At 35.9% G+C, this 16,431-nt stretch overlaps 1 protein-coding gene across 1 annotated transcript in view; it reads right to left on the bottom strand.

Annotated features, from left to right (window-relative positions):
• Positions 1 to 16,177, bottom strand: part of EPHA6 (EPH receptor A6) — a 1,178,244-nt gene extending 1,162,067 nt beyond the window's left edge. Inside the window, exon 1 of the mRNA XM_020977959.2 lies at positions 14,643 to 16,177. Coding sequence (XP_020833618.1) covers positions 14,643 to 14,745 — 103 coding nt within the window. The 5' untranslated portion in view covers positions 14,746 to 16,177. The remainder of the gene's footprint in view (positions 1 to 14,642) is intronic.
• Positions 16,178 to 16,431: the final 254 nt, after the last annotated feature.

Genomic DNA, 16,431 nt, shown 5'->3' with positions numbered 1-16,431 from the left:
TTCTGGAACAACCCAGTCTATTTCCTTTCACAGAAGCTATCATGTTTTGTCAACTGCTCACTCCAACTAAATTGTTAAAAAGCAGCACTTTTCCTGTTCCATTCATATGCACAAAATGTATATCCACATATCTAATTTTGAATAACATTATGCAATAATCTGTTTCCTGTTCATACTATTAAATGCAAAATCATGCTACCAAATCAAAATGCAAAGAAAAAATTACACAAGTGAAAAGATAATCTGCTTTGTTTATTGAGTTATTTGGGTTTATAGGATAGAAGTTCAATTATGAGGTATTAAATAGCTTAGAAAAGTTTAAAATTATACAGCAATATTAGAGATTATTATGATGGCACATAAATATATAAAATGTTCTAATCTGTGATATTTGTTTCTAAAAGAAAAAAAATTTTGCATGCCATTAATGTAGCTTTCCTATGATTACTGAAAACTTTCAGCAAGACCTCCATACTTTAGAATGATTTCATGGTCAGTCCTCATGAAGATCATGAAATCCAATTTAATTTGCAAGATTGACCTTAAAAAAATTTATTTTCTGTTTTATAATGACACATCTATGGTAGAAAAACAAAAAACAAGTAATAGTGTGTGTGTATATATATATATATATATATATATATATTGGCATGAGGCAGTGGGTTGAAGTGACTTGCCACAGCTAGCAAGTGTCAAGTGTCTGAGCCCAGATTTGAACTCAGGTCTCTCATAACAGTATTTTTATTATCAAAAGACCTGGGTGCTACCTATGTGACTCTGAGAATATGTGGGACTTATCTTTCCTTATTTATAAAATTAAGAGTTTAGACTAGCTGATCATGGTTCCCTTGTCTCTCTAAATAACACGATAAAGTGTGTTTTCTGGGGTTATTGTTGTCATCTCTATAGTGATAGCCACATTGGAATGAAAATTTAGGGGGAAAAAACCTACTGGGCAACACACACAGAATGAGGTTTGTGATAGAAATCAGGGATACAGGAAATAAAAATATATAGAGAGAAGTAAGGAGCCATAGAAGTTGATTCACCATGTTGAGAAATGAAAGAAGAAAAAGTGGAGATGAACAAAATAACTTTGCATTAACCTAATGCATTTTTCTCTAGACATATACTCAGGGCATTTTAAAAGCAAAAAAAAAAAATCAAGGCACTATCTCAGAACAAATACAAACTAAAACTATTGTTAAAGGATGGAAATATTTAAATCATAACTTTGAATTACGAAGAGCAGCTTATATTTATTTATATAATGCCTTTTGACTTATCAAATGCTTAACATACATTTTCTCATTTAATTCTCATAACAATCCTGTAAGATATAAAGGCTGACACTGTAAGCAAACTGGTAAAGCAAGAAATAGTTTACCTATCAGATTTATGGGGAGCAGAAGAATTCATGACCAAACAGGAGATAGAGAACATTATTTAAAGCAAAGTGGATAACTTTGATTACATTGAATTGAAAAGTTTTTCCACAAACAAAGCCAATGCAACCAAGATTAGAAGGAAAGTTGAAAATTGGGAAATAATTTTTACAACCAGTGTCTCTGATAAGGGCCCCACTTCTACAATATATAGAGAATTAAGTCAAATTTATAAGAACACAAGGCATTCCTCAATTGATAAATGGTTAAATGATATGAATAGGCAGTTCTCAGATAAAGAAATTAAAGCCATCCATAGTCATATGAAAAAGTGCTCTAAATCACTACTGATTAAAGAAATGCAAATCAAAACAACTTTGAGGTACTACATCACAATAAGAAAATGGTAAATGTTGGAGAAGACATGGGAAAATTGGAACACTAATGCATTGTTGGTGGAGTTGTGAAATGATCCAACCATTTTGGAGATCAATTTGGATCTATGCCCAAAGGGCTACAAAAATGTGTATACCCTTTGACTCAGCAATAGCCCTTCTAGGGCTATATCCCAGAAAGATCATACTAATGGGAAAAGGACTCACATGTACAAAAGTATTTTAGCAGATCTTTTTGTGGTGGCAAAGAATTGGAAATTGAGAGGATGCCCATCAACTGGGGAATGGCTGAACAAGTTGTGGTATAGGAATGTAATGGAATACAATTGTGCTATAAGAAATGATGAACAGGCTGATTTCAGAAAAATCTGGAAAGACTTGTATGGTCTGATGCTGAGTGAAGTGAGCAGAACCATGGGAATGTTGTACACAGTGACAGCCACATTGTGTGGTGACCAATATTGAAAGACTTAACCCTTCTCAGCAATACAAGGATCTAAGACATCTCCAAAGGCCTCATGATGGAAAATGCTATCCACAAAGAAGAAAGAACTATGGAGTTTGAATACAGATTGAAGAATACTATTAGCTATATTTTTTCTTCTGTTGTGTTTTGTTTCCTCTTTCTGATGGTTCCTCCTATTGGTTCTAATTCTTACTTACAATATCAAGAATGTGAATATATGTTTAATAGGAATGTGTATGTAGGTGTTGAGGGAGAAAGAGAAAAATTTAAAACTCAAAAGCTTATGGAAGTGATTGTTGATAATTCAAAATAAATTAAGTAAAAAAGTGACTTATTCCAGATTATGTGCCAACAAAACACTCAGTGTTACCAATCATGGGTGAATGTCCAAATAACCTGTGTATCACTTCAGTTAAGCCCATAAAATTTATTTTGTTCTCCATTGTTGGATGTATTTCTTAGGAACATTTTGATATTGTCATGAGGACTCAAGCTTAGAATTAAAATATTCTAAGTTTTTTTATGAGGAAATTTAGTTTCATTAAAAATATCTGACACAATTTATTTCTTATCTTATTGAATTTTAAATATTCAAAAAGAAAATGAGGAAAAAAACATTCTTTCAAATGTGATTCAAAAGAAATAGCCACCCTATAAGATTTAAAGTAGACTAGGTGATGCAATGGATGGAGTGCTTGGCCAGGAGTCCAGAACACATGAGTTCAAAACTAGCCTCATGTGCTTACTAGCTGTGTGACCCTGGGCAAATCACTTAAGCCTGTTTGTTTCAGTTTCCTTATCTGTAAAATAAGCTGGAAAAAATAATGGCAAAGCACTCCAGTATTGTTCTGAAGACAACTCCAAAGGGAGTCATAGATAGTCACACACTATTGAAAATGACTAAATAACAACAGCAACAAAAAAATAAACATTCAGCTACAAGTAATAAAAGGCCATGGAGAAAAAGAATAAATTAATTGTAAACTAAATGATCTAATCCTAAAACATGAGTCAAACAACAAATCATAAAAACAATCTATAACTTCATCCAAGAAAATGACAGTAATGTTACAATAATGAGACAACATCCCAAAACTTACGGGATGCAGCCAAAGTTGTTTTTAGGGGAAATTTTATATTTCTAAATGCTTATATAAATAAAATAGAGAAATAGGAGATCAATGAATTGGGCATGCAACTAAAAAAGCTAGAAAAATATCAAATTAAAAATCCTCAATCAAATACCAAAGTAGAACTTCTGAATATCAAAGGAGTGATTAACAAAATTTAAATTAAGAAAACTATTCAGCTAATAAATAAAACAAAGAGATGCTTTTATGAAAAAAAATCAATGAACTAGATACACCTTTGGTTAATTTGGTTAAAAAAAGAAGAAAACCAAATTATTAGTATCAGCAAATTATCATGAGGACAATACACTATGACCAGGTACGATTTATACCAGGAATGAAGGTCTGGTTCAATATTAGGAAAACTGTCAGCATAATTGACCATATCAACAACAAAAGTAACAGAAATCATACGATTATTTGAATAGATGCAAAAAGAGTTTTGATAAAATATTACATCCATTCCTACTAAAATCACTAGAGAGTACAGGAATCAATGGAGTTTTTATTAAAATGATAAGTAGCATCTACATAAAAACATCAGCATGCATTATATGTAATGGGAATAAACTAGAAGCATTTCCAATAAGATCAGGGGTGAAACAAGGATGTCCATTATCACCACTGTTATTCAATATTGTTGGCTTTAGCAAGAAAAGGAGAAAAAGAAATCAAAGGAATTAGAAGAGGCAATGAATAAACAAAGATCTTTACAGATGATATGTTGGTATACTTAGAGAATCCTAGGGAGTCAACTAAAAAACTAGCTGAAATAATGAACAACTTTAGCAAAGTTGCAGGATATAAAATAAACCCACAGAAGTCATCGACATTTTTATATATTACTAATAAAGCCCAGGCAGCAAGACATAAAAAGAAAAATTCCATTTAAAGTTACTGTAAGGGTGGAGCCAAGATGCCAGAGCAAAAGTAGTGACTTGCATGAGCTATCCCTGAAACCATTCCAAATACCTTTAAAAAATGGCTCTAGACTCTAAATGAAGTCTAGAGTAGCAGAACCCACAAAAAGACAGAATGAAACAAATTTCCAGCCCAAGAGAACCTGGATGGTTGATTGGAAAGGTCTTTGGGCCCCAAAGGCAAAGACCACATCTCAGCAAACCTAGAACAGGGCTCAGAGACTGGATCACAGACTGCTGTGGTTGGTTCTAAACTTCTCTACCAACAAATGCCAAAGACAGCTTAGAAGATTGGTAGGAAAGGCCTGTGACAATGGTGAGAGAGAAGCTCAGTCACAGAACCAGTCCTGGTGCAATCCCAGAGTGGCGGCTGCTTCCAGAGCTCCTGGCCCATAGATGGAGGGGTAATTGATTGGCTAATCAGAGGGAGACTGTAAATATTTCTATACTGGTTCTGAGGTAGGAATCACTTGCTTGTCCTGTGCTTAGATCTGGGTCACCATTTTGGGTGGCGGTCCTGGGGTGAGGAGGAATGCTGGCATGATGGAACTTGTACTGGTGTGGAGAGAGAATCCTCATCACAGTTCCAAAGCAGAAAACAATGCTTTTCGTCACTCGTAGATCACAGCACAGGCCAGGAAAGGAGTAAACATCTTGCACTTGATCATACCAACTTGGAAGGATGGAAAATTTACAGGTACCTAGAAGTATCTCTGAAAACAGCTGCACAAAACCCCTGAAACTTGTGACAGTACATTCTCCACACTGGAAACAGATGCCCACCTTGACAACGAGTTTATAACTCAAGTAAATGGCTGGGAACTTGAGCAAACTGCCACAAAAAAGTCAGACCATAGAATCTTTCTTTGGTGACAAAGAAGATCAAAAGATACACCAGAAGACAATAAAGTCAAAGCTCCTACCTCCAAAGCCTCCAAGAAAAATATGAATCAGTTCCAGGGCACAAAAGAATTCAAAAAGAAGAAATCATAAGGGATTTATGAAGGCTGAACTGTTTACATTCCAGCATGGAAAGATGACATTTGTAACTCATGACACCTTTGCAGTATTAGAGTAGTTGGAGGGGAAAAAAATATATGTAGATGGATAGATAGATAGATAGATAGATAGATAGATAGATAGATAGATAGATAGACAGACAGACAGACAGACAGACAGGCAGACAGACAGACAGACAGACAGACAGACAGACAGACAGACAGATAGATAGATAGATAGATAGATAGATAGATAGATAGATAGATAGATAGATAATTAAGGGGCACAGGGTGACTAGAAGATTAAGGGGTCATAACTGGAGAATAAAATTAAGGAGCGAGAGAAGATTATATTAGAAGAAGGAGAAAAGGAGAGGTAGAATCATGTAAATTATCTCACATAAAGCAGACTAGAAAAGGCTTTTACAGTTGAGGGGAAATGGGAGACTGTCAGAGAGAATGAGTGAATCTTATTATCGCCAGATTTGGCTTAAGGAGGGGATAAAATACATACTCAATAGGGTATGGAAATCTGTCTTACACTACATGAAATTATGGAGGAAGGGGATAAGAGGGGAGGGATGGTAGAAGGGAAGGCAGATTTAGGGAGGGGACAATCAGAAGCAAACATGTCTGAGGAGGGACAGCATCAAAATAGAGAATAGAATAATTGGAGGGGCAGGATAGGATGAAGGATAACATAGTTTTTCACAACATGACTAATATCGAAGTGTTTTGCATGACTGCACAGTTATAACTTATATTGAATTGCTTGCCTTCTCAATGGGGGTCAGTTGGGAGTGAGGAAGGGAGAAAATTTGGAACCCAAAGTTGTAAAAACAAATATTAAAAATTGTTTTCCCATGCAATTGGGGAATAAGATATACAGACAATGGAGTATAGAAATTGATTCTGCCCTACAGGAAAATAGAAGGGGAAGGTGATACAACAAGGGGTGGGGTGAGATAGAAGGGAGGGCAGATTAAGGGAAGGGGTATTCAGAATTCATGCCATCTTTGGGTGGAGGGAAAGATGAGATGGGTATAAAATTTAGAACTCAAAATCTTGTGAAAGTGAATGTTGAGAACTAAAAATAAATAGAGTAATTTAAAAAATAAAGTTTAGACCAAATGAAATATTTGGGATTTTACCCACCAAGACAAACCCAGGAACTATATGAACACCATTATAAAATATTTTTCATGCAAATAAAGTCAGATCTACAAATAACTGGAAAAACATCAGTTCCTCATGGGTTGGCCAATCTCACATAGTAAAAATGACAATTCTACCTAAATTAATTTACTTATTCAGTGTCATACCAATCAAATTACCAAAAAATATTTTTACAGAGTTACGAAAAACAAAAACAAAATTCATCTGGAAGAACAAGAGGTTCAGAATATCAAGGGAATTAATGAAAAGAAATGCAAGAGAAAGTGGTCTAGCAGTACCAGATCTAAAATAATATTTTATAGCAGTAACCATTAAAACTGCTTGGTACTATCTAGGAAAGAGAGTGGTGGAACAGTGGAATAGGTTAGGGACAAAAGACACAGTAGTCAATGACCATAATAATCTACTGTTTAATAAACACAAAGATTCTAGCCTCTGGGATAAGAACTCACTATTTCACAAAAACTCCTGGGAAAACTGGAAAAGAGTATGGCAGAAACTAGGCACAGATAAACATCTTTCCCCATATACCAAGATAAAGTCAAAATGGATACAGGATTTAGAAATAAAGAGTGATACCATAAGCAAGAAATAGTTTACCTGTCAGATGTATGAAGAACAAAGCCAATGCAACAAAGATTAAAAGGGAAGCAGAAAACTGAGAAACAATTTTACAGTCAGTATCTCTGATAAAGGTCTAATCTCTAAAATATATAGTAAACTGAGTCAAATTTATAGGAATACTAGTCATTCCCCAATTGATAAATGGTCAAAGGATATGAACAGGCAGTTTCAGATAAAGAAATTAAAGCTATCTATATGAAAAATGCTCTTAACCACTATTGATTAGAGAAATGCAAATCAAAACAACTCTGAGGTACTACATCATAACTATCAGATTGCCTAACATGACAAAACAAGAAAATGATAAATGTTGAAGAAGATGTGGGCAAATTAGAACACTAATTAATTTGTGGTGGAGTTGTGAACTTATGCAACCATTCGGGAGAACAATTTGGAACTATGCACAAAAGGGCTATGAAACTGTGCATACCCTTTGATCCAGCAATACCAATACTAGGTCTGTATCCCAAAGAGATTATTAAAGTGGGAAAAGGACCCACATGTACAAAAATTTTTAAAGCAGCTCTTTTTTGTGGCAAAGAATTGGAAACTGAGGGGATACCCATCAATTGGGGAATGGCTGAACAAGTTGTGGCATATGAATGTAATGGAATACTATTGTTCCATAAGAATTGGTGAGCAGGCAGATTTCAGAAAAAAAACCTGTAAAGACTTGCATGAATTGATGCTGAGTAAAATGAGCTAAACCAGGAAAACTATGTACATAGTAATAGCAACACTGTGTGGTGACTGACCTTGATAGACTTAACTCTTCTCAGCAATGAAAGGGTCTAAGTCAATTCCAAAAGACTCATGGTGGAAAATGCATCCAAAGAAAGAGCTATGGAATCTGAATGCAGATTAAAACATACTATTTTCTCTCTTTGTTTCTTTTTTCTTTCTCCTGGTTTTCCCCTTTTCTTCTGATTCTTCTTTCACAAAAAGACTAATGTGGAAATATATTTAATATGATTGTACATGTATAGCCTATATTACATCGCATGCTGTCTTGGGGAGGTGGAAAAAATTAGATCTCAAAACCTTATTAAAGTGAATGTTGAAAACTAATAAACAAACAAACAAACAAATAAATAAATGAATGAATAAATAAATAAATAAATGAGTGAGTAAATAAATGGATAGATAGATAGATAGATGGATGAATGAATGAATGAATGAATATGAAAAAAGCAACTGAACAACCACAAAAAAAACACTTCCTTCAAAAAAACCAAACTTAATCAAGATAAAGAAAACAAGATAATGGATAAAATTACTGTATAAAGTGCCAGATCTGGAATCAGGAAGACCAGAGTTCAAATCTGGCCTCAGACACTTATTAGCTCTGTTACCCTGGGCAAGTCACTCTACCTTGGTTGCCTCAGTTTCCTCATCTATACAATGAGCTGCAGAAAGAAATGGGAAACCTTGCCAGTATCTTTGCCAAGAAATCACAAAAAAGAGTCAGAAAGAGTCAGATGACCAGGAAATAACTAAACAGGCAGGCAAAAACTTGTTATATGGTTTTGACCAAATTCTAGTCTATGTCAACAAACACTGATGACCTCTTTTGCCTCGCATTGATCACACAAGGGTACAAGGAGTTTGTTCTCACTGTTGTGAAGATAGAAATGAGGTTTCTAGATCACTTGAACCACTTGAAGTCATAACATGAGGCAGCTAAAGAACAATGAGAACAGAAATGCAGTGCTCTGGGATGGCAGTAATGTTGAAGGGAATGATAGCAGACTTATATAGTGAAAGTTAAACAAACAAAAAAAAATGCATTGCCTTACCTTCACATATAGTTCATAGTTACATCACTCATTGGGTTGATGGAAATTTAAACTATTGTTTACACTGTCTTCTTTAGCAGGTAGTAATGCAAATGTGTAATACAAAGAATAGCACATTTAGAACAGGTTTTGAGTCTAAGGTGTGCCACTTATAAAGCCTGCAACCTTAGTTAAATTACTTAATCTCTCTGCTTTAGTTTCCTCATTCATTAGAAGGAGTTAATAAACCTTGCGTTACTTCACAAGGATGTGTGAGATAGGATGTGTGAGACAGGATGTATAGATAGTATAGGAACTGGACCTGTGACTTTATTGGGATCAAGAACTCCCAGTTTAGGACATTTCCTCTACTGATGTTGGGCTACACCTTCATTGTAACTTATAGCCTTAGAGAGCAACTTAGAACAGAAACATTAAGTGATTTTTAAAATTATCTCACAGCTAATACATGCCAAGTACAAGAGCTGAATCCTGGGTTATCTTCTACGCCATGCTGCTTCCTAAAATATGTTGGCATAAAGATAGTTATAGAAGTTAGCTTTTTAAAATCTAGAAAGTATTTTTCTTTCTCCAAAATACTGGGAAATAAAAACTTCTCTTATTGTATTCTTATGATATCCACCTCATGAATATTATCCTAATCACAGATCCTAATTTAATCAAATACAGAAGTTTTATTATAGAAAAAAATTATAGTATTAATCCTCATTTTACAGAAGTTACCTCCTTTACAATAAACACTTCAGTGTAATAGTCCTTTTAATGCTGAAACAAATTACAATACTCAATTTCACAATAAGGCTGGCCTATTTTAATCTAGATTTTTATGTTAATTATGCCTGCCTCTTTGTATGAATACAAGGATTTGCAATTTTATCAATGTAGGTAACATGAATTTCTTCCTCCAGTGAGGGCCCAAATATATATATGACTTAGTAGACAATTTCTAGGGAGATTGGTGAGGCACCTACCTACCCAGAGTAGTGACCTATCCAAAGTCATTGGCAGAATCTGAGCTGAGTCCCTAAGTTCCTCCTGTCTCTAAGTTAAACACTCTGTGCACTGTATTCTCCTACTTCTATACTAGTCTACATGTTACTTTCAGATCACAAGTGCATTCTTAAATGGTTTACAGACATATGTAAGATAAGGGGTCTTAGAGTTACCTTTATTATTACTGCCAACAACATCTCTATAAAAACCTAGCCAGACAAATGATCTTAAGACTACATCTTGTATAAACCATTTTCCATTTTTCTTAACTTATGAGATTTATAATGCTATAATTAGAAATGTAATTTTTCAAGGATCCTTAGGCATTCCATCCTTAAGAGTATCTTTCCATTTCTCTCCATTGTACCAGAGAAAAAGCACAACTCCTCACATTAGGTACGTGAGGTGATGTTTATGGATTTTCTCACCAGTTTAAGTAGTAAATCCTTCTAGATGAGTAACCTACTTACATCAACTACCCAATCAATTGGTTTTTTTTTGACTGATTGATTCATAATAAAATACTCAGTGAAGGTTCAGTTTGACATTCTGTCCAATCCCCAGTAAACAAACTTATTATTTCACCAAATTGATTGAGAACAAAATAGCTTGTAATATTAACAAAACAAATCTAAGCAGGGTGTGACCTCAGCTGATGAATTCAGTGTAGAAAAATTTTAATTTTTAATTTTAGATACTTTGTAGTGTAGATATATGTGAAAAATGATGTACCCTATATGTACTCATTTTTCAGTTTAATATTTAAATATGTAGATACAGCCTTTGTATAGATACAAAATTAAATTTCCTCTTCAAGACTCTAGAATCTAGAGTAATAACTGAGCAAATAGTCACAAGGTGCCTCTCAATTATTATAAGGTATATTTATGAATTAAGGCAGTTAGAGAAATGACTTTATATCTGAGCATCCAGGGTAGGAATCAGATTTATTTTTTAAGTACATGGATGAATGTTGTTTCTTGCAGGGGACAAACATTAATCAAGAACTTAAATCAAGAATCCACATCTGAATGGATACCAGGCCAAGGAATAAGATGCTGATGCAATACAAGCCATGTAATTACTCTCTTAATTAGATGAACAGATTTAGAAGTTTCCCTTATCTTCAATCTTTGAAAATTGATTGTACTGTTATTAAAGAGGGACAGATTGATTTATGTTGTCCTTATGGAAAGCAGTTAAACACTCAATTAAGGAGACAGGAGTCCAGATCCTTACTATGCTCAAGTTTAGTCCTTAGCATTGGTTAAGATTTGCTTTGAAGCTACCACAGCATTAAAAAATAATGAGGTTGTTCATTTTTTTTGTCAATATAATTTCAGTCACTGAACCATAGGGGGGAAAGGATTCTATTCATTGATTTATAGAATGAAGATTTTGAGATACTTAAGTAAAAGATAGAAAAAATACAATTTAAGTGCTCTGTTTATATATACATTAGTCAAGAAAACAGATTTAAATAAAAAGCAATTGTTATTTTATTAAAGGCCGATCAAGAGAGTTTTACACTAAGATTTTTCACGCCTGCAACTTCAGTGGCCCATAAACCAGTGGAAATCATGTCCATGAAATCCAATGTTAATCATATCACAGAATTTGTAGCTATTTTATTATGATAAATCAAGTTTTCATTTCATGATTTTACTTTAATGATTATAACACACTTTAACAAATTATTGTTCTTGTATTTTTTAAAAAAACTAAAATCAATGAATCAATTCAGCTTCAATTCTCATATTAAAAGTGAAATAATTTATGAAACTACAAGGTTTGAAGCTCTGTAATAGAATAAATGTAAGTGACATTCAAGAGTTTGGAATTTTTTTTCCCCTGAGCTATTATAGTGCTTGAAAGTATTTTTCATTTATTTCACATGAAATCTTTGAAATCTACACATGACTTTGGACTATACAAAAATATTCTATAATTATGATTTCATATAAAATGGTTATGTAAAGTGTTTTCAGTAATATCCTTCTCTGGAGGAAGTTCCCTTAACCATTTTTTCCCTAATTAAGCTTTGAATAATCTTTAAATATGTTGGTTTTAGTACATATAGGTTATGTGCAGTATGACTTCCATGTTGTTTGATACAGTGAATCATAGCTCTATTGTGATAATACTCTATTAAATTTGTTTTATTTCCACTTGGAAAAAAAAAAGACAGATTATCATCTTAATCTGATATGCCAAAGTTTTCTTTGCAGTTAATTTATGAAACTTAAAGCAGCAGGCAAAAAAAAAAATCGTGAAGGTCCAAATACAAGATTAGTTAGACCTGGAAAGGAGTTTAGGGATCACCTTTTGCAATTCCCTTCCTAGTGCAAGAATCCAAGTGTCCTGTCTTCAACTAGATCTCTAATCAATACAGTAAATATCTTTTTGCAACATTTTTTAAGATTTTCAAAACATTATTTATTTTTAGTTTTCAACATTCATTTCCATAAGATTTTGAGTTTCAAATTTTCTCCCCATCTGTTCCCTCTCTCATCCCAACACAGTGTGAAATTTTATCTAAGCTCTACATATATATTCATATTGAACCTATTTTCACATTAGTCATCTTGTAAAGAAGAATTAGAACCAATGGGAGAAACCTATGTGCAATATTTTGATATGATAAAATAATATAATTGATGGAATCAGTAAATCATATAACATAGCCTGTTAAATGTTCTTAAATCTAAAACTAAAGATTTCACTTTACATACAGCTTTATGAATTTCATGTAGAATAGTTTGTTTCTTAATATTTAACATTTGACAAAGACAAAAATTCTTTCCAAATATTACATTGTAGGAGGGGAAAACAAGGTTCAAATATATACTAAGTTGTTGTAGGAAATCTCCCTTGCCAGAAACCTTTGAACATATTTAAAATCAATATATACTCCCCTTTTATTAAAAAGGAGACAAAAAACATGGACTGGAAAAGTGTATATCATTACTAACTTCTATTTTCAAATGGGGTGGGGGTATTACATACAAATATTCATCACTGGAGAATCTTTGAGAATGAATGGGGAGGAAGTTCTTAGTAATGTATTTGAGAGCATAACATTAAATTTGACACTATGTTTAAATAGATGATAAAATTAACACATTTAAATATATGTTAAACTGCATTTCAATTGATACTGACTTGCAGAACTAATGTGGGATTAGATGTTAATCAAATTTCCCTTCTTCAAAAATAACGAGATTGAGGGCAGCTAGGTGGTGCAGTGGATAGAGCACCAGCCCTGGAGTCAGGAGGACCTCAGTTCAAATCCAGTCTCAGAGCCGAGACTTGACACTTACTAGCTGTGTGACCCTGGGCAAGTCACTTAATCCCATTGCCTAGTCCCCCCCAATGAGATTACCTGTAGAATAATGATTTCCTCAAGATTAAAAAAAAATTAAACTTGTTGTGGGGAAGAGTGGGAGAAGAAACCTTAAAAGAAAACTACCCAACTTTCTCCCATGTAAAAATAGAGTATAGAAATATTAATTACATAGACCAACATAGTATCTTTTTTCCCCACACACACCTATCCCCCAAATAAGTAAAGACCTGGAAATACCACCTTTGGGACAAACTTCAATTGACTGTCATTTTTAACTTGGTTATTTTTTAAGAATACTTTAGCTCTTTGAGTTACCTCTAACATACCTTTTCCTCCCTTATCAAATAAAATAATGAAAGCATTCTTTTAAATGCTAACAGATAACTGACAACTTTTATACAACTATTTGTAAGTAACATAAGTTATAGCAACCCCATGATTTTGCATTGTTCTTCAAAATATATAATTAGATATCCCCTAATAAAGCTCTTTCTTAGATTTCACTTCATTTAGGTTTCAAAATAAAGGAAAAGACCAAAATTCACAACTCTCAGTTCTCTTGACTATCACTTTCCAATCTCTATTCAACATCAAAACTTAGTTGTCACTTTGAAATAACCAGCTACCATACTAAATCAGAAAAAAAAGATACATTAAGAAAAACCTCCACTTTGTGAACTACAGCAAAGGAGAGATACCTTATTTTCCTCACCCAAAAAAGTCACCTATATAGAAGTCAGAAGTTATCCAGATTCCTGTTTATATCTTCTAATGAACCTTTAACATTATTTAGCAAAGAACTTTTACATAGCTTTTAAAAAGGCAAGCCCTGGGTGAATGGATAAGGATGTTTTTTTTTTTAAACCGGAAGGGGAAAATCTCATGTTTTCACACCACACACACACACACACACACACACACACACACACACACACACACACACAAATTTCCTCCCTAAAGTAAGTAAGCTAGTCCAGAATTCTCGTTCCTGGGGAAGAAGGAAAAAAAAAAGAGCTGGCCAGAATCAGAAGTCTTCATTAAGTCTAAGTGACACCCGCTGTGCTCAGAGCAGATATATTGTTCTGTGGAGCTTAAGGAGAGCAGTCCAGAACACAGAGGTAGTGCACATCCTGCTGACCCTCAAGTATTAATGTCCAAGGGCATTTGATAGTAAGGAAGGAAGCAAGTGCTGCTTCCCAAGGGATTTCAAGATAGCAACCTAGGCTGAGGAGGCGTTGGCCCGCAGTGCACTCTGGTGGCAATCGAGATCCACTGAACCCCCTGCGAGTAAGAGCCAAGGAGCTGATACTAGGACAAAGTTGTAGTCAGAAGCGAAATCCACTCACTGTTGTGACCAACAGCAGCCTGCCTCCTTCCCATCCCCTCCCTCCTCTCTGCTCCATCTTTTCTTACCTTGGTTGTTGGAGACCTGACTGCAGTAGGCTGGCCAAGCTGTCAACAGAGGGAAGAACAGGCCAAATTGCAAAAGAAAACGCCGAGCTTCACAGCCCCCCATAATTCACCACAGTCCCCTTCCACACTCTCTGTAGAGATAGGGCAGCCCAGTACTGCGTTCTGTGTCCTTGTTGTCTTCCTCTTCCTCCTGCCCCCTTCCTTTTCCACTCAGTCCGCAGAGGCTAACGAGGGGCGCTTGCCGCGCGAGGCCCAAGGGGCAGGGCACGAGGATCCAGGCTGTCTAAGTGCAAGTGAAGCTGCTGCTGCTGCTGCTGCTGCTGCTGCTGCTGCTGCTGCTGCTGCTGCTGCTGCTGCTGCTGCTGCTGCTCGAGGATACTGCCTCCGCCGCCCGAGAGATGCTGGTGGCAGAAGGGCGGTATTTCATCCACCCGTCTGTCCCACTCACGGGAGGAATATTCCCCCGGCTCAGGAGAGAGCGCGCGCGCGCAGGAGCGAGCTCAGGGCTGTGGTTTGGGGGAAGGGGAGAGAAGACGGGGTAGGGTGGAGTGAGGAGAAAGAAGGGGGTGGGGAAAGAGATAGTGTTTTTCACACTTGGAGGAGGGAGGTCCAGAGAGCAGGCTCTTCTGGTCGAAGCGCTCCTCTTCACATAGAACTGGACACTTGTACAGTCCAAGGAGTGGCTCGAAGGCTGCAGGAAGTTTCCTCCAGCTGGCCTGGGAAAACAGAAAGGGGAAGAAGGACGAGAGGCAAGACTGTGTGTCAGGGGCGCAGCAGAAAGAGACAATGTTGTTGCTCCCTCAACCCCTCGATTTCACCACCAACACTCCAAATGGGGATCAGCGGCTTCTGCATCAGACCCTAAGCGGAGCTGTGGCTGTTTTATGATGATGACTGAGAATCCGCTGAGTCCACGAAGCACTTTTCCCCATTCCGCAGCAACACCGCCGATTATTATTAGTGTGTTTTGCTATTCGATCATTCATTAGAGGTGGGAGTGTGGGAGAGTGGCATACATTTTTTTTTCTTTCTTTTATTTTAATTTCCCATATATTCGGCTTGTAGAGGGTAGCGAGAGCAGCAAGCAGAGCAGCTTCCTCCAATTTCATACTAATCTCTCTAGCGGCGACTGCTAAAACCCCAGCTCCCCAGACGAGTAAAACTTGTAAGGAAAATAGCAAGCTTCTCTCCTCTTTTCTTTTCTCCCAATGTGCTCCTTACATGCAGCAAAAGTCCTGAGGAAAGTCAAGGAAACGATTAAAAATAATAATAATAAAAATCGGGGGCTGGATGTGAAAATGAAATCAGGCGAACCTGCTGTTTGTGGGCTGACTATTGTTGCTCAAGTAGATCTCCGCTTCAGATGAGCTGTGGTTAGTTTAATATCATCACTGTCATGATGATTTGTCATTATGATTACAACAGCTAAGAGTGCTGATAATGTCCGGGGCAGCCAGACGGCAGGTGTACTGGATTTTCTCGGAAAGGAGTGCAAACCAGGCAGAACATTTTAATATAAACAAGATCATCCAGAGACCGTGGATTGTCTCCTCCCACCCACTTCTCCCTCTCCGACACAAACACAGGCAAGCTCATCTCAGTTCCCTACTCCCCTCTCAAGTCAGGAAGCAAACTGCAGAAATGACGATCAATAATTAAATCTGGTGGGAGAGAAATGTAAAATGTAGTGACAACGGCTAAGGGAGTCGAATCGGGCACCGACGTCCTACCGCCTCTTTCAGGATTCTCTTGGGAAAAGGGGCAACATTGGGGTGTATAGAAAACAGAG

This window comes from Phascolarctos cinereus, unplaced genomic scaffold, assembly GCF_003287225.1.
Source record: "Phascolarctos cinereus isolate Bilbo 61053 unplaced genomic scaffold, phaCin_HiC Scaffold_725;HRSCAF=1366, whole genome shotgun sequence".
In the NCBI taxonomy this organism is placed as follows: domain Eukaryota; kingdom Metazoa; phylum Chordata; class Mammalia; order Diprotodontia; family Phascolarctidae; genus Phascolarctos; species Phascolarctos cinereus.
Note: the sequence above shows the minus strand (reverse complement) of the source record. Positions and strands in the feature narration are given on the sequence as shown.